Source organism: Argiope bruennichi, chromosome 6 (assembly GCF_947563725.1).
Source record: "Argiope bruennichi chromosome 6, qqArgBrue1.1, whole genome shotgun sequence".
NCBI classification, from domain to species: domain Eukaryota; kingdom Metazoa; phylum Arthropoda; class Arachnida; order Araneae; family Araneidae; genus Argiope; species Argiope bruennichi.
The window spans coordinates 20,980,306-21,006,318 of record NC_079156.1 but is presented as its reverse complement, the minus strand read 5'-3'; the positions used below and the strand labels follow the sequence as shown (position 1 = coordinate 21,006,318).

At 26.7% G+C, this 26,013-nt stretch overlaps 1 protein-coding gene across 2 annotated transcripts; it reads left to right on the top strand.

Moving 5' to 3' along the window:
- The first annotated feature begins 2,196 nt into the window (after positions 1-2,196).
- On the top strand, positions 2,197-26,003 carry LOC129971572 (KICSTOR subunit 2-like). Of its 2 annotated transcripts, XM_056085465.1 has the most exons (12): positions 2,197-2,243; positions 2,355-2,391; positions 5,045-5,157; positions 6,662-6,808; positions 13,074-13,396; positions 15,054-15,191; positions 16,126-16,258; positions 18,107-18,202; positions 20,889-20,983; positions 22,560-22,722; positions 23,614-23,727; positions 24,376-26,003. In XM_056085465.1, exons 3-12 carry the CDS (start codon positions 5,053-5,055, stop codon positions 24,547-24,549), a joined length of 1,488 nt encoding a protein of 495 aa, XP_055941440.1. In that variant the 5' UTR covers positions 2,197-2,243; positions 2,355-2,391; positions 5,045-5,052; the 3' UTR covers positions 24,550-26,003. The 2 variants fall into 2 exon arrangements, with proteins under 2 accessions (XP_055941440.1, XP_055941439.1); XM_056085464.1 differs by lacking the exon at positions 2,197-2,243 and having other exon boundaries at positions 2,259-2,391.
- Positions 26,004-26,013: the final 10 nt, after the last annotated feature.

Here is a 26,013-nt window from a genome sequence, read left to right as displayed (position 1 = left end):
AGAAACTATTTTTGTTGCCATTAATATTTTATGTTTGAACATCATAATTCTGATGTTAAAATTGTATTTTTGAAATATTTGTTAAATGTCTCTAATAAAAAATGTTAGTGAAAATAAAATATTTTTCGGTTATTGTTACAAAATCAAGTGTCCTTCTACTTTTTTACACAGTGTATTAAAACATTACCAACGAGAGATAAATATTATCTATCGCAAGTGCTGATTGCAATGCTGAACATTTGTACACTTTTATAGAGATGCATAATCCACGATTTTTTAAATAACAAATAATTTTGCTATTGTTATTTTTAAATATTTGTTCCAAATATCTGTTATTTCAATCATATTATTAATTTAAAATTATTATTTAATATTAAATATAAAATTTATTAATTGCAATTAATACTTAATTTACTAATTAAAGTAACCTGTGATTGAATTAATTTATCTATTTCAGCTTACTGCTTAAATTTGATTTTTTTCAAAACTATTAATTTAATTTCTGTATTGGAGTAAACCATTTTCTGAAAAATTTGAATTAAATATAAATGTCATTTCTTTAAATTGTTTACTTTAGTTCTATATTCTTCCAATAGATGGCGCCAGTAGTAAATGGAATGTATGCAAAGTCAAATCACTGCATCAACACATACGAATACCAGTAAGACCGGTTACTCTCATGAAGTGGAGCGGAGACTTCACACTTTCCAGTGAAGTCACCGCTCCGATAAATTTCAGTGATATGCAATTCAGTGATACTTTGTAGGGATGACGAATTCTTTAAGAGCGGTTATTACGCAACCAATATCAAAAAGTCACAAATACATGTGATCAATACTTTTCAAAGAGGGGTGTGATTCAAATCCTTGATACGATCTTACTGATGATATAAAATTACAGGTTTTAGATCACGATAGAAAGTAACAATCGATACGATATCACTGAAATTTGCCGGAGTGGTGACTTCATTGGAAAGTAACAATCGATGCGATCTGTCCAATGGAAGCTCTCGAAAGAAATCTGTGATTGGATTGAAAAGTGAACGGACCGGTTACTGGAATTATCGTATCGTATCAATGAATTGCATATCACTGAAATTTATCAGAGCGGTGATTTCACCGGAAAGTGCGAGGCTTCATTGGAAAGTACGAAGTCACCGTTCCACTTTACAGGAGTGACCGATATTCGTATTTGATGATGCACTATTCCATTCAGATCATTTTTAATTGCTCGTGACATGATTGACTTTGATTACATGTATTCTGTTTACTACTGGCGCCATCTATTGGTAGAATATAGGACTAAATTGAGCATTTTAAAGAAATGACATATATTTTTAACTCACCTTTTCCAGAAAATGGTTCACTCTAATAAATAAATAGTTTTGAGAAAAAAATCAAATTTAAGAAGTAAGCTGAAACAGATAAATTAATTCAATCACACGTTACTTAAATTAATAAATTAAGTATTAATTAAAATTAATAAATTTTATATTTAATATTAAGCAATAATTTTTAATTAATAATATGATTGAAATAATAGATATTTGGAACGCATATTTGAAAATAACAATAGCAATATTATTTGTTATTTAAAAAATCGTGGATTATGCATCTCTAATACGATGATTCCAATAACCGGTCAGTTCACTTTTCAATCCGTTCACAGATTTCTCCTTTTCTGTTATGTTCGAGAGCTTCCATTGGACAGATCGTATCGATTGTTAATTTCCAGTGAAGTCACCGCTCCGGTAAATTTCAGGGATATCGTATCGATTGTTACTTTCTATCGTGATCCAAAACCTGTAATCAAAATATCACCAGTAAGATCGTATCAAGGATTTGAATCACACCCCTCTTTGAATAGTATTGATCACTTGTATTTGTTACTTTTTGATATCGGTTACGTTATAACCGCTCTTAAAATATTCGTCATCCCTACACTTTTATTGAAAGAAAGCAGCACTTCTAAAATCATGCTGGTGCATCAAAAGGTTAGATATTTAAAAGTAAAAAAATATCTTTTCCAGACTATCAATAAATTACAACAGAATTAAATAATTATTTGTCAATTAACATCAAGATAATAGTAAATTAAACATTATCTCATCATCTGCTAAAGTCATCTGACCATCTGACCAAAAATGTTTAAAATTTTCGAAACCAATTATTGACTTCATTGATCTGGCAATACAACGCTGATTGTTTACTTCTGCTTTTTAAAAACATTGCCTGAACTTCTTTTTTGTGATATTCGAGTTTTGATTTTTGTGAACCCGGCACAAGCTAAGAATCCGTTCAGGAGCATACGCCGGAAAACAAACTTCATTCCTTCCTTCCTTCCTGAACTTCTTTCTAAGATTTAAGGAAAGGCAGTTACTGCAATAAGAAGGTAAAATTCTCTTGGACACTTTCTTTAAACCAGTTACTTTAATTTTCATTGAAGAATAAAAAAAGAGCAGTTGAATTTATTATTTATTTAAAGTTACAAAAGTATAATTTTTCGTAAAATGTATGAAAACAGGAAAATATAAACTTCTATAAAAGTATTAATTTCCGAAAAAAAAGTCAGGTTTTGTTTTTGAAGTTGTTTAAAATAATTTGTTATATTTATTTTTTTATCGTACCGTTATAATTTGAAAGTGAATAAAAAGAAAATCACAAAATTTGCTGTAATTAATTTTTTGCATAGCATAGTTCATACAAGCTTCATTCTGCAAAGTATAGAGAATTCTTGATATTTTGTATATTTATAACCAGTATAAATGCGTAAAACCCATAAGTTGTTCATTTGTTATTTTATTAGTTTTGTTTTATCTGGGAGTCCATTTTATTATTTGAAGGAGATGCTCATTTCTAATATCTTACTCAGATATTTTTTGTTTATCTTATGAAAGCCAAACAATATCTATGTTAGCATTTTCAGTTATCAATTATTCCTGCTAATTTTAGTGAGTTTAACACACTACTTTTACAATAAAGGAATTACTAAGTGATGTTCATAAATCTTCTGGAAGACCATCAAAAATTATATTTCAGTATTGGAAAGATATTAACAGTAATATAAGTATTAATGATTTTGACTATTATTTTAAAGGTTTAATGAATTAACCAAAAGTTATTGCTTGATTCTGGACACTTTTAGATTGTAATTTATCTTTTCTCTCAAGATTTTATACTGCTTGTTGTAGGATATGTGCTTTGAAATTGTGAAGTCTATTTAGATAAACTGTCTTTCAGTTTTTCAAAATTTAATAAAATATTATTGAGTATCTTACTTGTAGATCAATGTTTGATCTTGTTGGAAATTTTAGAATTTCTGTAAAGAATAGTATAGACTTGGCAGAAAAATATTACAAATCTATATATATATATATATATATATATATATATATATATATATATATATATATATATATAAACTTAGTTTTATGGTATTTAAAAAAAATAATAATAAAGTAAATATGGTTATAATCCATACTTACTTGTTACATATAGTGAATATAATCCATGTTTGACTTTTATCTCAAGTATGTATTATTTACTATACTTAATTATTAAATAAAGAGACAACAATTAAGGTAATATTGTATTTTACTCTCGAAATGCGAAACTATTCGTGTGACTATGAGTGTGTTTCTTTTCATTATTTGACTAATACATGATTTATGTAGTCATGTTGTTATTAAGCAGAATTTACTACAAGTGACTGTAAGAAATAGCAAGTATTAATTGTTATAAACTCAAATTGACTTAAATGTCCTCCCAAATTTTGTTGAAATGTTTGGAGTCCTGAATTATTTATATCAGAAGAAGTGACTAACTCTTATCTTAAGAGGGAGATATGTGTTGATCTAGGATCATGATACCTGTTTCAATTTGGTAATGGAATATTAGACAGACATGATTTAATGCAAACTTAATCCCAGATGATAGATCATCATTACTGTTAAACAGCCTGCAATTAAATCTTTTTTGTTTAGAAAAACATTAAAGTAAAATGGTTTTCCCCATTGATCCATTGACTGCTTGTTATAAGCAATTGATGGGAACCTTGAACTTTATTGTCTTCTTGACAAAGTATCAATATATTTTTAGTAATTGATATAACATCAGTATTGTCATTTTGACTGCTTGTTTGAAAATTAATAAATTATTGTAATAAATCAGTATAAATACATCCTATCATTATATATATATATATATATATATATATATATATATATATATATATATATATTGTATTGATATATATACAATATATATTATATTGTATATATATCTTTTTTCTGAACAGCAGTCCTATGCTACATAATCTTATCTCTCAGTTGCAATTTCTCTCCAACTATCTCATATTATGATGCTATACATGTGTTTATTTTGCAGTTATTATGCTCATTTAGAAAAATGACATTCTATGCCAAAATGTAAGTTTAGTAATAATTGCTTATAAGTTAATGGAAAAATATTAATGATCTTATAACTAATAAGTGCAGTTTTATTGAATTATTTAATCTTGCAGTTTTATACATTTTAAATGCATTAGATTATTTTTATCTTTTATATATTATATTTTTGTTATTATTCTAAATAAGGAAATCTTTTAGACCTATATGTAAATTAAAAATTTTTTATGCCTATATGTAAATTAAATCTAATCTCTTCCCTAAGTACTTTAATAAATTTTCTTTGAATCTTGGGAAGTTAGGTATCTTCCATAAGATTTTATTTTTAATGAAAAGATGTGAAAGAATGTCTTTTTGATAAAAAAAAAATCTAAACTCTTAACAAAATACATTACTTTAATTAGAATTATAAAAAAGTTTTCAAGCTCCATTTGATATTAATACATTTCCATTATCTTTTTCAAAGATAATAGAATTAACAATAGATAACACAATATAATAGATAATTTAATCGCAGTGATAAATATCTTATTATCAAAATTATTAGTAAAAATAATATTTTACCAATAAGAGTAAAATGCTTATCTTTTTTGGGGAAGTTGTTTAAACATATATTATTTATATAATTTTTTTTTTCAGGTCCAAATATGTCTGAAAATGCTGAAGATGTAATTATCAAGCAGCAAACAATATTAGATAATTTCTTTAATTTATTAGGAAGTTTCTCTTATGACAAAGCAAAAGAGTATTTGGTATGTTGATCAGAATATATTTGTCTACACTATATGTATAAATATTTTTTGAAAATCTTGTTATGTATCCATTTTTTAACCACTTTAGTAAATGAAAATTTTAATCCTCTCAATTTATTAAAATGCATATAAATTATAGATCTTTCATTGAAATTGCATAATTTTCCTTTTATTATAAGATGTTTCTATCTGAAAAACACTTTTCTTGTGTTATTTTTCTCTTATAATTAGAAATAAAGTTATATTGAAGTCAGAGTTAAAACTTAATTTTTCATATTAAATTTAATTGATATTGTATAGATTTTATACTGTAAATTTGCATTTCTTAAACGGTATAGAAAAAAATTCAGCTCTACTTTTAGATTTTTTAACATTTATAAGAAAATATTATTTAAAAATAATTTACACACTTAAAATAATTTTTTTAAAAATGTGCTTAAAGTTATTTTCATTCAATATTTTTTTAGTAATCATTAAATTATTTTTTCATTCTTTTCTTTATTTCCCAATCATAGCTTACCACAAAATTTGTTTGATGTAATTGAAATCATGTAAATGTCATTTTTTTTTTTAAGTTTTATGAATCAAAAAAAGCTTTTATACTTCAATCAAAGCATCTTATTGTTTTTTCTTCCATCTTGATTATTGAGTTACATAACTTTTTCTAATTTAATAGTGTTAATATCTCATAAAATTGTGCTTTCTTTGAGCCTTGTAATATATAAAAATAAATTACAATTTAGCTCAGTGATGCCCAGTTTAATTTAAAGCATACATTTCTGTAAATTTCTGTTAAAATTATATTGAAAACAACAAAAATAAGATAATTGTGAAATAGAATTGGTTTTTTAAAAATGCTTAAAAGAAAAAATGTTTGAAAATCATTGAAAAATTTATTTTTATGTTAAATATTTTTAAAACATAACAAAATATTAAAAATAGAATTTGCGTTTGAATTCTTTGCATCATTGGATAGATAAAGAAAAAGTAGATTTTTGAATTTTGATCAAAAAATCTGATTAATGGGTGGTTTAAACTAGAAATGTTATGCCTGTTTGGGAATACTGAGTAATTTGTCAATTATAGCAAAAAAAGAAAGAAAAGAAAGGGAATAGGTTAGCTGGGCATAAATGTGTTGTACAAAACTGTAAAAATTGATTATTTTATGTTTAATCTCATTATTGTCACGTGGATTAACTTTGTAATTATTCCTTGTGATTTTTCTGTAACTTATATTTATCTCATGCATGACAAAATTCCATCTGCAAACTTAATTAAACTTAAACTTAATTTTTGTATAAATCATTTATTTATTTTATGCAATATTTTTTATTGATAATACATTAAAAATCATTTCTTTACATTATCTAAAATGTATTTCCAGCTATTAGAAGTAATTATTTTATCACTGTTTAATCATTTTGTTTTATTCAAGTACATTATTACATAATCATTGTGTACTTTCTATAATGGTAATTGAATTATAAAATTTGTTAAATTTCAGGAGAAAGAGCGAGATCTTGCTGTTAAAAATCACACTGTTGCTCCGTTTTTCAGTTCAGCATTGTCAGCATTTGCATCTTTAGCAGCTGCAGAAAAAAATTATGCAAATTTTATGTTCTTGGGACCAAAAGGATTTTTAAGAAAAGATGTAAGCTTCCTGTGAACTGTTTATTATTATTATTAGATTTGATATTAAGATATATATTGCTTTCTTAGTAAAACATATTTCATGTTTATTGACATATAAATTCCTTAACATGCAGGTTATTTTTAAATTCTTTGGCATATTTATGCCTAATGTTCAATTATTAAAATAATAGTTATATATGTATACATATATTAATATTTTACTAATGAAATTTGTTACCATTTTCAGATTTTTTACAAGTATCTGTTTTTAAACACATTAGTGATAATGTAAAAATTAAATTGAAAAGTAAAAAGGCAGTTAATTAGCTGTTATTGTAACTCTTTTAGGGGCAGAGAGACAACATCTATATATATATAAACACACACACGCACAAACTTGTACTTTTAATTTTACTTCAAAAATAATTTTAATGAATATTGGAATGTTTCTTATATTAAAAAAAAAACAAAAAAACCCTGCAGAACCGTCCAAAATTAATTAGGATTCATTAAAAATAATTTTAAATGCATGCCTTTTCTAAACTACCTTTGACTACCTTACACTTTAAACTACCTTAAACTTTAAACTACCTTAAACTTTACTAAAACTTTTGACTGAATTTGTTTTTATTTGCAATGCAATTATTCATAACAAAGTTAAAATTAACTATTATCAAAGTTTTTTTTATAAAATATTCTTTGATATAAATTATTATAATATGCAAAATCTTTATAATCTCTTCAACTTTATTTTTAGTTAAAACAAGAAAATATATGGTATTAGAGAATTTCAGTACTATATAATTTTTTGAAAAATTCTGTCTGTCTCAAATAATTTTTAAAAGCAACCAAAAGCTAATTTTTCTTTGACAGGTTATAAATCATTTTTGAAAAATGATGAAGAAATTATTAAGTATTTTGAATTCTAACTTAAATATATATTTAGAGCATGAAATATAAAAACAACTATTTAAAAAAGTGCATTTGAATATCCTTCATCTGTTAAAAGTAAATAGTCTATATTTAAATCAATTTTTATGTAACAGAAGACTCAAAACTATCTAGAGTTTAAATAGGCATTTCTCAATCTGAGTAAAATTACGGAATTATTTAAATATTTATCTTTTCTTGTTTTGGCAATTTAAAACTCAGCTTACTGAATAAATTTTGATTACCACCATGCTGCTTGCTTGATCATTATTATGTATTTGCTAATTGAACCATAATTTTTGTCTAATAAATTGAGAGCTATTTATTAGACATTATTTCAGGGGTGTTTGTGCTCCGGGGAAACCCCGGAATTCCGGGGATTTTGAACTTCGATACCCGGAAATTCCGGGGATTTTGAACTTCGATACCCGGAAATTCCGGGGATCGTCGTTCAAAAGGAAGTAGGAATAATAATGAATTATTTATTTTGATCTGGGTAATTTTGTTTGCTTTGAAAGCAGAAAACGCAAGGTCAGTGTGTGTAGTGAAAACTTTTCCTTTCTTTCTCCAAAGGCAGTGATAATGCGTGAAAAGGGGGAAAAAAACTTCTTTTTTGTTCTTTCCTTATTGCGAGTTATGACTCCTTCCCCCGGTTCTCGGACATTCTCTTCTGGATTCTTTTCGGTAAGTAGGCGTGGCAGAAAAAAAAGGGAGAGACTTCGTTCGACCAGATGTGCGATCACGTGACTCTGAGTTCAAAGGTCTTATCTCTCCTGGCGTGGCGCCAATAAGTAGATAAGGGGGAATTTTCGCCGTATTAGCTATTTGTCATTGATCGCTTCGCAACTTTTTTTTCTCCGCTGTGTAAAATTTTCGTTTCATTTATTGATGCACGTGTAAATTTTTCGTTTCGTTTATTGAAATATTTTTTTTATTTATGTACGCAAGAGAATTTCACTATGAAATTTCTCGATATAAATAGTGATATTATACAATTAGAAGAAGGTGTCCGGAATGCATTTAGGTGGAATTGGACTGAACGGAGAGATGGTAATGGGGATACCATCGGCACATGGTGCAAGAAAATAAATGTTGCTGGACAAGCATATTGTGTTTTTTGTAACTCACTGCTGAAGTATGGTGGGGAAGGATTCAAGGCTTTCACAAATCATTCTAAAACTGTGACCACATAAAATATTCAAAGTGCATTACACATTCAATGACTTTAAGTAATTATGCTAATTCAAAAAATACTGATGACTTACTGGAGACTGATGCTCGGCCATTGGATATAGTGACAAGAAAAGCACGCCAAGAGGTATTAATAACTTCGTTTATCGCCGAGAATTCTCTTTCTTTCAATGTAGCTCCCAATTTAATTGAACTCTGCAAACAGTTGAGCCGCGATCAGACGGCACTAAACTCGTTGGAAATGTCCAGGACTACTGCATGTTATAAGATGAAATATGGGCTCGCAAAAACTAGTCAGGAAAATATCATTAAAACTTTAAAGGAGACTCCATTTTCTCTAAATTTGGATGAAAGTACTAGCAATGCTCAAAAAAGTATACTGGCAATATTGGTGCAGTTTTATGACAACAATCAAAATAAAGTTGTAGTTCATCATTTTGCATCTCTAAAGATGGAATCTTGCAATTCAGAAGCTGTTTTTAAAGCAGTTGTTAATACTATTGAAGATAATAATATTCCATGGGCAAACTTAATTAGTGTATTAATGGACTCATGTAACACCATGCATGGAAAAAAAAGGGTGTTGAAACCAGACTACGATCAAACAAAGCACCCCACTTATTAGATATTGATGGTGACACATGTCACACAGCTAATAACTGTACAAAAAAATTTGCTTCATGTTTTGATAGATAGATTTGTTTGATGACATCTATTTTGATATGAAAAGCTGCAGTAAAAGAGAAAATTTTTTCAAAATCTGTGAATCCCTTGCCTTAAAAAACTTAAGCTCTTGAAGAGACCAGACCATAGGTGGGTGTACATTTTATGTGTTTTAGAAAGAATCAAAGATCTGTGGGATGCTCTTATTGCATTTTATTTTCACTACTTGGATTATTTTTCTTATGTTGAAACTGTATACAATAAAAGAAATATTTCTGCAGCTCAGAAAAAAATTGTTGAAGGGGTGTATTCTTGCTTGCATTCCCAACAACTCACAAAGGATGCTTTAGCTCGGAAAAAAAGAATACTAAATGGGTTATTTGTTATGCAAAACAAAACTTTATTGCATATGGCATTATATTCAGCAGTATTACCAGAGTTCAACACATATATTAAATTATTTGAAACAAAAAAACCAATGCTTCATTTAATACATTCCAGTATTTATAAATTGATGGCAAAATTTTTCTCTTTTTCTATGAAGCCAGAAAATATAGAGTGCACATCTTATAATGATTTATTAAAGGTTGATGTCACAAATCCAGAATTCCATCTACCTAGCAAAGTAATATTTACTGGTGCAGAAGCTTCCACTCTTCTGAAGAAATTATCAAAAAATCATCCAATAGCAAAAGAATTTCAAATTTCTCTGATGAAAGCTTATACTAATACAGCACAGCATATGAAACAGAAATTACCCCTTAAAAATTCATATCTAATTAGTTTTGCAGCATTAGATCCAGAGCTAAGAGGTAAAACCAGTATAATATTAGCTTTTGAAAAATTATCTTTTATGTCCCATATTTTTAGTGATAATGAAAAGTCAAAAGTAGAAGCTGAAATAAGGTTATACCAGAGTGATATTGATATCACCAAAGAAATGCTCTACACATCTGATGAAAGTGGAAATCAAGTCAAGTGTACAATTGATAAATATTAGTCTAAAGTTTTTAATTTAAAAGATGATTTCACAAAGGATTATAAGTATCCTACATTGGCTAAATTGGTCAAAGCCTGCCTTAGCTGCTTCCATGGCCCATTAGTGGAAAGTGCATTCAACTTAATGGATACACTTGTCACTGACTATAGAACCTCTCTTAAGATTGATTCCCTAGATGCAGTGCAGACTATTAAATATGATTTAATGGCTTCTAAAGAAACCTCATGTGAAAAATATGGCTCAAAAAATCCAATGACTGATCCAATTCACAAAGATCTCTTACTGAATATGAACAGAAGTTGGAAAACATATCAAGAGGACTTAAAAACATGTATTTCAGATGAGTCACCTATAAAAGTCTCTGAAAAACCTTCTACATTAGCAGAAAAGCAAACTGCTTCTACCTCTGCATGTGCAGTTCTCGAGGAAATTTCTTCAACTGTAAATGAGAAAAATAAAAGTCAACCTTCCTGCAATTATGAAGTTCACCACAAAAGAAAGACAAGCCCACAAACATCAGAAAATAAAAAAAAAGCAGCAGAAATTAGATAATTTTTTTAAAGAATTAATTTACTTAATTTAAAATATTTACATAAAATGTAGTAGTTTATATGTTTGATGGTTATTAATTATGGTTATTAATTTTGCAAAAAAAGTAATTCATTGAACTTTTATAATTAGGTCATTCAATACTTCATAATTGTAATTTTTCATTTCTCCCCCCCCCCCCTTCTCGAAACTCCAAAATGTCGGTAGTAAGTCCGTAAAAGTTTCAGGGGATTTTTTGGGGTCCCACAAACACCCCTGTTATTTCCTATTTATTTGAAATCTTGATTAAAATATTTCTATGCTTTACAATATTTTTCAGAAAAATTTAGAAAAAGCATATGGCATAAGTTGCATATTAAAATGTTTAGGTGTTTCAGTTGTATTGTTACAAATGAGAATTAATGTGGTTTAAAGGGTGCCAAAAATTTTTTTTAATTGGAATGCTGATATGACAAATGCCTGAATTTTCATGGTCATTATATTGAAACTAAACCATGTTGGTGAATACTTTTTAGTAAAAAATTCATTTTCTTTTTCACACTTGACTTTTTTTTATAGATGATCACATCTGGAAAAAATTTCATTAAAAACCCTGTTGTATGAAAACCAGAGTTGTAATTTTTTTTACTGCATGATAAATTGCTGTGGAATAATTTTTTAAGTTTGATATTAGATTTAAAATATTGATAGAATTTGTGTTTTTTTGGTTTAAATACAGTTTAATTTTATATAGATATTTTTTAGTTCAGTTTTCAGTTCAGAGACAGTTCAATTTTATATAGAGATAGAGAGATATACAATTTTATATAGAGATATATAAATATTTTTATATGATTCATTCAGGATATATAAAAAATTTATCTTACACAATACATTAAAATTTTCAATTCTGAATTGTACTTATCACTGGTTCTAATCCTTGATCTTATTTTACTTCCTTAAACATTTGGTACAAAGAGAACAGTTATTCTTGGAAGATCATTTTCTCAAATATTTCTGTTTGCAATGTGCAAGGACATTTCATGTCCTCACAATTCTATTAAGAGGTAAACTGAAAAAGGCAGAAATTAATAGTTAACTAATATTAATAAAATGTAGCAATGATTTTGTTTAATTTCATTTTTAACATTAATTTCCTAATACACATTTATTAGAAAATAACTTTATTGAACACTTACCTAGCTCACATTATGCATATTTTCTGTGAAATGATTAGTTTCCATTTGAAATTCTTTTGGTAGCATCACATTTAACCAGTTTATAATTTTCAGGAAAAATGTTTCTTTACTTTAAAAGCAGTTAAGATTATATCAAGAACTATAATTCTTATGTCAATATGTTTTTCTTGGAAATGTATCTTGTACAAAATAGAATTGCCGTGTTTTCCATACCTGCGCATATTTTGATGGTTGCTGCTCTTACAGGAAACATAATGATTTGCAATCAAGCTTCTTCATGAACATTGTAAAAAATAACTTATGGAAATGTAGGTTACTGTGTATTAACCATATATCATTGGGAAACTTTTTTCTTAACTGCATCTTATTGGCAAACTTTTGGCTTAACTTCATGTCAATGTCAAATTTATGATTAAATCGAGGTCATTGGGGAAAAAAATATGTTATGATTAGTATGACATTCTTGGCAATTAATTTATGAGTTCAATAAAATTTTGAATTTTTTGGGGCTTCCTTTTTTGGTAATTAATTACTGGCATTCAGTTAATATGTGCCAAAATGTTCTCAGAAATACTTGTAACATCATAATATCTTCTAAGAATGTATGGAATATTACAAATGAAATAATACAATAGTTTTATAAGTTAGATTGTCCGTTTTCCATATTTATACATTTCAATTAGATTTTATAGCCTTATTTCAAACCACAGTTAAATGAAAGGCTTCAATTGTAATACAATTCCATAAATTTAACCAGGGTTATGCATTTCCAGAGTTCTCTGAAGTCGATGTACGAAGGACTAATGAATGAATACCAACGTCTAGAAGAAAAGCACTACATCACACCAGTTTCGACTCCTACCATGTCACCTTCATCTTCCTATAGAACTCCCTCTCCACCCTCCTCCTCTCCTGTGAGTGTCGGTAGTGAAGTTTCCGGGTCTGCAGCAAGTTCCTTTGGAAGCACTGGTTCTGTGCGAGGCAGCACGCACAACTTGCCGGCGTATCTTGGGGAAGATGTTCTAGAAAACTTGGCTAGCCATCTTTGTGGTCAGCTGTTGAGTTTTGTTCGAGCACGCCTGAAAACAATGGAATTGTATCCTTTTATGTTTTTGGTTATAAAGTGAAACCTCATTTAAAGAGCATAATTCGTTCACGAGTCTTATTCATAATGCGAAACATTCGTTAAGCAAAGCAATTTCTTTTTTTTTTTATAGCATAATGCATTAAAATGTAATGCCATGAAAATGTAATGCCATGTAAATAGAACAATGTGTCCCCTTTTGAAAAACTTATTATTTATAATGTATGGTTTTGTTTACAAAAAAATGTCAAGAGACATTTGTTCCTGACTACATTTCAATACTTGGCTGAAATGAGACACAGCATAATTGTTAAATGAATTTTTCTCTCACATAGCTACTGCCTTGTCAAGGCAATATTTTTCAACATATGAGACATTAATTTCCTATGTTTTCAACATCACACTTATTTCACTAGAAAGTTGTTGCTATGTTGTGTCCATTACTTCTTCTTCTAAGAAAATCGCCTCCAGAGCTTTCTGCTGTGGCACAGAATCCAGCTCTATAAGTTTTTTGGTAGTTTTGGGTATATTCTCCTATCAGCTCCTGGATGTCATTGCTATCCATCTCTGGCTCTATAAACCTGGCCAAAGACAAAGTCTTGTCAATTAAGGCACCACAGGCACTTCCTTAAAACATCTCATAGTCTCGTTCTACAGCACTATCTAAAAAACTTCTGTGTACAATGTATAAGAGCTCTCTTCAAACAAGTGTTCAATACAGACTGAAACATCTTGGCCAGTCTAGCATATGACATCACAGTATCTCTTTACAACTCGTTCTACAAAACATTGCTTGTTAAGCGAGTGACATTTTAAAATTTTGTTATGCCAGGTTCTCTTGAACAAGGTTTGCTCATATATTAAATGTTTATAAATTAATGTATACTTTTTTTAACTATGTAGCGTTGTTGCCTTAATCGTTCATTAAATATTTGTTTGAAATAAATGCACTTACGAATATTTTTAATGAATTCTGGATTAAATGTTTTTTTTTTTTAAATTGTTCATTAAATAAGCATTTCATCAATTCTTGGTAATGCAATTAAATATTTTGAAAAGTATCAAGTAGATTGATTATTATTTTGATTATCATTTATTTTTCAAAAATATGTTTGATGTTAAGATTGGTTTTGAACTTGTGTGTTTAAATTACTTATTTTTTAAAAATTTGATTCTTCTTAGTTTCTATTAAATATAATTTTTAATTTAAAATTTCTTTTGTATTTTAAATTTAAAATTTTAATCTGCTTTTAAGCAGCAGTGTTTAAATTTGTTTGGAATTATGAATTGACTTTAGATATAAAAAAAGGCAATTAAAATTTCAATCATGAATTATTTGAAATACCCAGCAGTAATATTATAGCTTAACAAAAATTGTATGAAATATTTTATTTGTGACCTCTGATTTTGAAAAAAAGTAAGATTCATCTTAATTTAAAATTAATAATTCTACATTTATGTTAAATTAGTGTCTAATAATATGTGATTATTAAACAAAGAGAAAATCCAGTCATACTAAATTTATGTATATACCTGATTAGAACTAAAAGCAACAATTAATTTAAAGCTGAATTGATTTTAAAATTTTTTATGCTTGACTATTTACTGAATACTGCTTTAATCAATGTTTTTATTTTTGTAAGAGATTGTGCCTTAATACTTTTATCAGCTATGAGAAGATGTACTCCATGGGTTCCAATAGATATATGAAGTTTGATGTACTATTAAATTCAATTAGTGATATTGTTAAAACCAATTTAAAATTGTTTCATCATCCTATGCTGTCCCCTTTGAAATCTGCTTTTAGGTAAATAACATTTCAAAATCTAAACATCTGAATTTCTTCAATATTTATATTTCATTTCATTATGTTCAAGTGTTTCATTCTGAAATTCAAAAAGGATTAGATAAAATTATTTTTTGTGAATAATTGTAATTTTGAATTGGATGAATTAGTATAGATATATAATATTAAAAATTTTTTTTAAATGTTTATATGATTTATCCCTATATTACTACTACGACTATTAGTAGACAAAGTGCAAAAATTAGTGTGGGAAAAATGTTTATTGTTTTTCAGTTTTTATGTAATCTGCATTAGATTTTTTTATATTAGTTTCTATTTATTGTTATATTACTACTGCATAGTTACTATTAACCACAGTATATTCTTGTTATTATTTTTCAATTTTAAAATTTGGTATACCAGTTAATATTAGTTATAAAACATTTTTTTAAAATATATAATAAAATACTCTAAAATCATGCATTTTTGATGAAATATTTTATTTTATACGATGATTTTTGCACTTGAATTTCTTATAAAGTTATATTCTTAAAACCTTTATTTTTCTTATTTTAACTAAACTGTAAAATTTAATGGAAATGATATAATTATTGTGACTTATCTCTTTCAATCAAAATAATGTGATATCGATTAGTCAATGAATATGTTAAGCGTCAACTTGACATAATATTAAAAAAAATAGTAATCAAGATCAATATCAGTTCATTTTTAGCAAATAAATTTTATTTTGAAAGTTTTTAATGATTGAAAAATTTGAAACTCTCATGAATTTAATTAAATTTTTAAAATGGAAAAGGTGGAGAAATAAGTGCAAGTTTGACAATATTTTAACATATAATTTGCAATAAAAATGAGTGTATTTATTTCATTTAAGAAATAATAAATGAGTTGGTGTGATTTATTAAAAAATAAAAAATAAAAATATTTCTTTTAGTTTTGAGTGTGAAACTATCATGAAACTTCTGGAAGCTGAAATTCACATGCAGAATTGGAGATTTCTTCCTTCTCTTTTATGTTTACATGATGCACATTCTAAATTAGGAGCTTGGCAAAATATGCCAAAAGAGGTAAACTTCTGTTCTCATCAGTTTTGCTTTAAGTTCAAAGGTGGAAGTAATTTTTTTAATATCCATAATTCCTATTTTTTAAGATTTGAGGAAAGAATTTCAAAAATCTGGATTAAAAAAAAAATGTATAGAGACCTTTTTTTTTTCTTTCATTTTAGAAAAGTACAAAGTATATTTCTTTATAGTCAAAAAATTCGAATTCAAGAAGATTTTAATAAATTTCTATATTTTAGAGCTTGTTGAGTCGGAAAAACATATTTTAGTATTTATGTCTGTCTCTGTGAAAACGATAACTCAAAAACATTTTGAGCTATATAGGGGAAATTTAGTATATATTCTTTGTACCATATATGTAGGTTTCTATATATTTCATATAAAAAAAGGGATTATGAAATTTTTAAATGTGCTGAAACATTGCTTTGACTAATTTTAAATTCACTTTCATGCCTGTTAAGAATTTGTACTTTGTCTTTAACTCTTAATCAGTACATTTTATCCATTTTGCTTTTATAATTCAATCACAGGTAACAATAGTTTCTGTCTGTATAAGAAATTTCAAGCCAGACTTGATTGCATTGCTGCTTGGTTAAACCAATCCAGATCACATTAATTCAAATAAAAGAATGTGAACTTTATCCCAGGGAAAAAATGATTTCCAGAAGGTTCTTTACAAACGGAGTAAGAAATTCCTTGAATGTCCATCTTTAATGCTTGTTGAAAATAAAGAATTAGTAAATTCTATTTCTTATCTGATAACATTAAATAATAAAATCACCACATTAAACAAATCATTTGTGTACATTTTAATATATCAGTTCAAACTAGAGGATTTTTACGTTATAAAATGATTGATAACATTAATTGTGATCACATTAAGCGGTACCCACTGTAGTTAAATAAATTTGTGAACTGATACAGAAATTCATAAAATAATTTTTAACATATGAAAGAATGTTCTTCACTTCAATATTGAGTGCATTAATATGTATATAAATGAATCTCATTAATACTCCATATCATTTGAAAGTCTGCCGAAATTTTAATCTAATAATGTAATAGTTTTGAGGTTTTTGAAATGAGGTCACAATCAATTCTGTTTTAGCGATGAGAATTTATCATTCTGTTTTATAATTTTCTTCCCTCATTTCTGCAGTACGTGTAATGCATTTTCATATGAATTGTGTCAAGATAGATGCCATTAGATTTTTTTGCATTAGACTTTTAAACTACTCTAATTATTTCTATGCCCTGTCTTCTCTTCTTTATTTTTATTTTGAATAGGAATTATATTTTTGAATTCTTTTATCTTTTAAATATTTGTACTGAAATGGAAGTATATTCATTAAATATAAAGCAAACCAGATATATTAATTATTGCAATTAGTACTGACCCTAATGATGATGTGAAATAATTAGGTACATATGATTGTTATAAACTGATTTTAATAATGTAATGTGATATTAGCTGATTTCCTTGTTTTTTCTACTCCTTATGTGAAATATGTCTTAATATGTTACATAAATTTACTAGAACATAAATAAGAAGCAATTTATGTGTATTTTTTAGTTTTCTATTACTTACTATTTTTATTGTGGTAAATTTTATAAAATGTAATAAAAATAATTTTAAAAAATTAATATTTCCTTAATAATTTTTTTTAAAAATGTGATGCAAATTTTATCTTTCTAGATATTTTATAAACTAAATGTTGTCAAATTTGTATAGGTGTATTACAGAATCTTAAGATAAAGCAAAAATATATGCTGTTTAATGTAGAGCATGATATTTTTATGTATTTTAAGAACAGTATTTTCTAAACCTATTTCTTTATCTTGATACCTTCATAGATTAAAAAAATATCGACTGCTGTTTCTTCCAAACCCCCACCAGCTCCTGGATTGTATACCTGGTTACGAAATCTGAAGGCTGCTCTTGTGTCTAAAGTAAGAGCATATTTCAAAGTTTATAAATATTTAAAATATATTTTTAATGGATGTATAGTGGAAATATATATATATATATATATATATATATATATATATATATATATATATTCAACAAAATGAAGACATATTTTTGGAAAAGGCATGTGCCATCTTTGAGATTGAATAGCAATAAACCTGGTATACAGAATAGGAATGGATGAAATGCAGCAGTAGGATCAGTGGAATATAATAAACCAACAAATAAAATGAAATTTAATCAAAATTAATAAAATGGCACACAACTTTTAATGGAAAAGCTTGACTTTATATTTCCTCAAAAGAATCCTTTTCAATTCTTTTTTTCTTATAACTGATCAATTTTTTTAAATTATAAATTTACATTATTGCATATTTTATTTGAATAACTTTTTATGAAACTTTTATGTGTAATTGTATTATGTTGATTCAATATCAGGTATTTCAAAATATTAAAAAAGGCATTTGCAGCAATAACTCTTTCCGTAATCAATGTTAGGCTTAAAGTTAAATGTTTATTTAGTGAATTTATATGAAATGTTTTAAATAGATACAACTTTCTTAACTCTTTTTGTTCGGTTTTGAAGATTTTGTTAGAACTTTCAAGCCTAGCATCTTATTTTTTCATTACAAAGAAAAATTGTTATAATCATAAAAAAAATTCAATTCTCGACATTTTGATGAATTTCCAAATTTTAGTCACCCCAAGTGCAACAAAACAACAGCAAAAACTATCTGCCTCAGAACAGGATAATTTAAAAATGCAACAAACTACTGGCTGGAAATTTGATATTTGGCTTTTTCTCCAAATGTGTAAATCTTGATGAAATCATAGAAGATATTAATCTCAAAGAAATCTATCTTTTCATTTATCTCTATCAATATAAATATGTTAATTTTAAAAGCTGAAATATTTTAATGATTAAAATAAAGTATATAGCTTTATCATTAGGATTGTAGATATTTATCAAATTTTGGATCCAATCAAGACTGGATTGAGACTTTAGGTGATGCATGTCTTGGAGCCCCCTTTTCCTTCCAAACGTTCAAAACCAAATATTTCTTTAATGCTTTTAATTTGATCTCCATATAAATAACTTTAAAGTTAAATATTTTAACTAGCTGAAACAAAGCACTTAATTGTAGATCACTTTCTAAAAAGTTAGTTTCAGTATGTCAGATTTTTTAAAAAATGCAATGCTGGTATTGACTAGTAATTTTAAAGATAATAATTAATTTTAAATGTAAATTCTTCAACATAATGGTAATAATATTTAATAATAGTATAGATTTTTTTTAATTATGAAGTATCACATTTTTTTAGAAATATGAAACTACTTAATATAAAATTTATTAATGTCAATTAATTAGGAATATTATGAGAAAAATTTCACCAAATTAATTTAAACAAAGTTTGATTTTAATTTGAATAAGTTTATTGCATATCCTTTGTAATTAAAGAAAGCATAAAATTAAACAACTTTCAAAGTACTAAACATTGTGGGCTTAAGGCTTTCTAAAATTGCGTGTCCCCTAGGCAGTTGTATATTTTGTATATTTAATTATCTCCATCCATCAAAGAAGTTGCCAATTTTTATATTTGCAAGTATAATAATAAGATAACTAAAAAAATGCAACAAAAACAAATGAAATTCAATATGAGTCTTTGCAAATTTATGTCAAATAATGAATATAGTTGGTGGAAAGGAATGAACTGAAAATCAATGCTGAGTTTTCTTCACTGAACTATGAGAAATGTATCATATTTTGTTTATAAGATATAAAATTAGAAAGAACAGCTCTTCTTATTTTGTTAGACATGGTTAGGTTTTCCAAGTTATTATAGAACTCTTAGGCAAGATTAATTCTTGAATGTGTTGAAAATAATTGTGTACTCAATATTAGTTTTAATATAGTACATTTTTTAATATATCTCAAGAGCGTCAAAATATATTTCAATGATATATTTGTATACAGTCAATATGTCATCATGTATAGTTAGTACCAAAGTCATTACAGAACAAGCAGGCATGATTTAATTCTTGAATGTGTTGAAAATAATTGCATACTGAGAATTAATTTTATTATATTCTATTGTATATATTTAAAATATCTCAAGATCTTTAAAATATATTTTAGTGATATATTTATGTACAGTGTTAAAAAATATTTGAGAATTCAATTTTTATAATTTGTTGAGGTAAAAAAAGTTTTGGAATTTTAACTATTATTTAATAAAAATTAAAAACAACAAGAATTGGCATCACAATTCATACGATTCTTCAGAATTGATTCACTTGTTAAATGTTAATTTTTTCTTTTATATTTATTTTTAGTATTTCTCCTCTATATTCTATACTTTAATATTTCTTCTCTATATACTGTATATTAGTTTATTTCTTGAAATGGAATTTACTTGCAGTAATTTGAATTACATTGTATTCTAAAGCAATGATATATTTATTCCTCACAAGATATATTAAGATGTTTCTATATTAATATATAGAAATTATTTTGCTTGATAAAAAAAAATGGAATTTTCTGAAACTTAATCATCAAAAGGCTTAATTTTTTTATAAGTACTAAATTTAATGTAAGTACATTAATTGGAAAATGCCCTCTTCATTCTCATTCAAAAGATATTTAATTCTTCCAATTTTTTTCTCAGTTTACACTGTATTTTCATGAAATCCTCAGTAAGCAAACAACACCTGCTGATATGAAGAACTTCTGTGCCAAGGCTTCATTTGACTATTTCTCAAAGTAAGCGTTTATAGAATCTGAGCTCTTGAAAAATATTTTATATTTTCAATTTTTACATTAATCTTTTGTAATGTATTGATTCTCTTTGCGAAGAAGTTTGACAAAGAATGGAAAATGTATATCTTTATTCCATAAAATATCTTAAAAAATATCTCAAAACCTACATAGATAATCTATAAAACACTAACGTATGTGGCACAGAAATCGCTCATATTACTTGATATCAAATGGCTACAGTAAAATATAAACAAATATGCTTTAACAGTTATACTTAATCAACACTTCACTAATTAATGGGGCTGCAAAATGTTATGTAGATTCATGCCATCAAAAACTCCTGTCATTCAGAGGAAAGTTGTAAAAGTCAAGAAATAGGCATCAAACAGAAAGTATAATCCAACATGAAGTGCCATTAGATGGGTAATCACTACGATTTATCTATGGAAATTGATTACCATGTTACCCAAAACTATTATTTCAGAAAAATATATTTTACATGATCTTAAAACTCAAAAAAATTATCTCATTAATATCAGTTTCATTTCTATACATTTTTCTTTATTTTTAATAAAATTTTCTAAATGTTATAAGTTTGAAACTATAATAAATTAATTAATTCTGTCTTATGTAGCTTGTGAAGCAAGGCTTTGCTAATGGTCCTTTTAACTAAATAGGAAATCTAATATTTGGTTTATATGCCCATAATTATATTATTTGTACGAAACACAAAACATGGTGGTCAAGAACATTGGTAGCCTCTGCAATTCTTATTCATTTGCCATAACATTCAATTGCATTTTTTTTTTTTTTTTTTTTTTGCCAATATTAAAATTAAGATTATTTTAAAAATTGTTTCTTTGGATATTAACAAAATAAAATGTTCGCTTCCACTTTTGTTTTAAAGTATATATGTATTTCTAATCTGTATCCAAAGAAATTAGTAGCACATTGATTCAACTAAATTCATTTTTTTAGTTGTATCGAATAACAAGGTGAAATTTTTAAAAAAATAAGTGCATTCCATGTTCAGAATTTAACAACCTAACTTGGTGACTAAGCTAATCACCAAAGGCGATTAGTAACCTTAGTATAGAAAAAATTATTTTATTTTAAATTATAAGACAAAAATAATTTTATTTGGCTGTAATAAATCAACACTTGAAACCTGAAATTTAATAATCAATTTGATTAGAAACATTACTAGAGGGAGAAAGTTTCTCTAAGAAATAAGTATCTTTTTTTCTACTTTCACATGACTACCTACTCATTCTTACGGCATGAGCCTTTTTAATTCTGATCGAGTCCAAGTGATCAATTATATTGACATCAGCCCTTCACCCCAACTGAGTAAAAATTCCGTTTTCCACTAAAACATTAAACACGTTATTTTAAAATAGTCTAAAATAGGTGTTCACTTTCTGATAGTATATAGAAACCTAATTCATCGCCTTGTGTATGTCACTGCCAGGTGCAGTAATTTAAATATTTAAAATACTACAGTTTTTTTAAATGCAATAAATACAAAATGTAAAATTATTTTTAATATTAATTGTCTTTTTTAATGTTTAATTAATAGAATAACATCATTTCAAAAAAAGTATGATGTGGCTTGCATAGCTATAGTGCTTGATACTGCTGGGTTAGATGACTTTTCTGGCCATGGTTACTGCCATCCCCAGAAAGCATTTGAAACACCAAAGGGCTTGGATTCTTTTCCTCCTATTGTTTCTTACCCTCCTGTAAGTTCAGACTATATTTATATTTCATTTGTAGTATTGTTAGCTTTTCCATTGGAAGTCTATATCAAGAATACAGCAGCTCGTTAGTTGTTTAATTGAATTCATATTGTTCACTGCCAGCAAATTGGCTCTTTGATATTTTCCACTTAATGTGATACAAATGTGAGCCTGTTTTTCTCTGTAAATCTATTGGATAGGTCACTCAATCAATCTACAAAGGATGCCACACTTCTTTGTCATGAGTTCTTTACTTATGAACTGGTTAGATATACTAGACAAATTAGAATTAGAACCACCATCATAGTTGTCTTTAAAAAAAGCATGTGAATTAACTGTCTTTATATTGTAGTATAACGCTATACATTTTTCAATGTTTTTACTTAATAGATATCAATAATGTTTTTTTTTTTTTTTATAACATCAGTACTTTTTTTTTAAGTGAATAACCAATTTAATTTTTAATGAGAATGGGCTGTTAATATTATACAAACTGATGTATTGAGACATTGCAAGGTTAGTTCTCCCTATATATAAGTATTGCAGCAATAGTGACTGACCTGCAATATTGATAAACATGAAATATTAAATGACATTTAAGTATTCATAGTTAATTATCATAATGGGATTTTTGTGGTAACTTATCTGTGATTAACCAAATAACTCTTCTGATGAGGATATCTGACTCTTCAGATATTAATGTAGCAATGTCACTAGGGACATTGCCTTATCAATATTAATATAATTTGATGCATCTGTATGTGCTAATCAATTAAAAAAATAGATATCGCATATTGTATGCTTTCAGTAGTTTTTTTTAAACTATACTTTTTATTATGATTAAAAATTCAATATTATTAAGTAAAATTATTATTTTTTTTTTTCTAAATATAGAATTTCTTTAGTCAAGAAAAGCTGGCAACACATTGGCCAAGTGTTGTCATGATAATGAATAACAAAGAACAAGATATTCGTAACACTGAAACAGCTGTCTCAATATTTGATCCAGTAAGTATATTAACCTTTCATATGAATAATGTATCAAAATAAATTTGCAGTTGATGATCAGTTATCAAAAACAGACAGTATCCATCATCTGATCATCAGTTTATTATAGTTGCTATTTAGAAATTTTTTAATCAGAATTTGATTAATTCATTCTGTAGATAAAAAAAAACTTATAATTTCTTATATTGTTTATCTATATATAAAAACAATACTACATAGTGTTGCATTACTATCATCCGAAGGTTTTTTCTTTTGAGAACTGTCAAAAGTATCAGCTCTATTTAAATTAATTTTCTCTCTCAGATGTTTTTCAGAAGTAATTAATAATATATAAAATGTAGAAAAGTCAATGTAGAAAACTTCAAGAATAAGATATTCATTTAGTTGACCCCGGTAGGTGGGAAAAGTATATCTGGGAGATTATTTTCGCAATATGAAGGATGGACACTGGCTGTGAAAGTTTATCAAGATGCAATTTCAAATAAATATTACACACATATCCATATTTTGAATTATAATGGCATTTTAATTTAAACTTAGTTTTATGGTTGTTTAAACATAATTTTTTTAAAATGGAAATCTGAAGTTGAGTGTTCTACTGTATGTTGTGGAATATAAAATGTTCAATATTTGCTTTTATAATTTCAGAGGATGAATGCCACATACTTTCTCTCTAAAATTGAAGCTCGAATGACATTGGTTGTTATATTTGAGAGCAAAAAAACCGAAAGAGATTCACATATTCATCGTTTTATGCAATTGCTGTGTACTCAATTAAGGGGTAATAAACTGTTTACAAGTATCAAACCAGGATCTAAATGATGCAATATAGTATAAATGATCAATGAGATGTAAAATAATAATGAAAACTTCTGCAATTATAAGTAAGTAATTTCAGCATGTTTATAAGCGAAAGAGTATGAAGTAATAATAAGAGTGAATTTTAGTGCACAAATTTCATATGCTATTGAATCCTCTTGTTTTCATATACATATCATTGTATAGTAACTTTATATACAGCAGTATCTATACTTTAATCTGACTGAACTTTTATTTAATAAGAATAATTATAGTGTGATAGATACCATTATTTTCATATTCTGATATTGTTAGAAGATTTTTGTGAAGTTTATACAATATGCCTAATCTATTCATGGTCCAATAGCTCATTTCTAAAGTGTTCAAGAAATTTTATATTATTTCCGTCATTGAAGGTAAATTTTTATATAGCCTCCAATCATACTTAGTAAAAATGTCCTGATATGCTAATATTTAAAAACAGAACTCTATTATTAGTATTAAAATGGATTGAGTTTGATTTTCATAATTTTAAGTCAAAGTCAAGTTTTCAAGCTGGTATTCGAAATAGTTGTAATAAATGATTTCTAAATACAAACACAATTTGAGTTCTTGTTTTTACTCAAACTTAAAAACCAAAAGTCGAGTTGTTACAAAGTGACAAGTGTGAGTATCTCGTGTATAAGCAATAACTGTTTAACATCACAACTGAATTATCTTTTACATAGTGATATACAAACTCAATTATATTTATAGTTTTTATACCGTGCCATGCCCTTACAAGACTCTATAATTTTCGAGCAATGCATTTATTGACAGAACATAAAATATAATCTTTTACATCGTTTAAAGCGAAAGCTATGCTTATTTTCTAGCAGTATACAAATGGGCCATTGGATGACATTTAAAGTAGGCATACTATATAAAACTTTTTATATAAACATGACTTGTGAGAATTTCTGCTTCATACTTAATGCATAAATGATTAAAATAAGATGTGGACATTTTCTTTTTCATGACTGTGATATTCAAAAAAATTGTTGTAAATATTTGAATAAATGCCATTTTTAATTATTGTACAAGTGCAGATTTAAAACATTTTTATAACGAAAATAACTTATACTACTAGCGCATTTCTTCAGACACTATGATTTAAATTAAATACAATAATTTTTAAAATTTTTACTATCTATTGAATGGCTTTTTTTATGCATGTGTATAGATGCTGTTGCTTGCTAAGTGATCCCCCCCCATTATTTGTAACAAATATGACAGATTTTTTCCCTCCATTTTTAGAAATCATGTGCCATCTGATAGGCATACCAAATGTTATAAAAAACTCCCAGTTTTTAATCCTCCTTGTAAAATTGAAACGGCATTGCTTATTAAACAACATTTCATTTTCAATAAAGATCTCATCAGAAAGAATTGAAATTTAAAGACAATTAATATAGGTTCCTTGTGCTTCTGAAATATTATGTAAGAAAT

Excerpts from the sequence above, each read along its gene's own strand:
- LOC129971572 (XM_056085465.1), top strand. The coding sequence starts at position 5,053 with ATGTCTGAAAATGCTGAAGATGTAATTATCAAGCAGCAAACAATATTA. Across the intron at positions 13,397-15,053 it reads CGCCTGAAAACAATGGAATT|CTATGAGAAGATGTACTCCA; the intron begins GTATCCTTTTAT and ends TACTTTTATCAG. Across the intron at positions 16,259-18,106 it reads GGCAAAATATGCCAAAAGAG|ATTAAAAAAATATCGACTGC; the intron begins GTAAACTTCTGT and ends ATACCTTCATAG.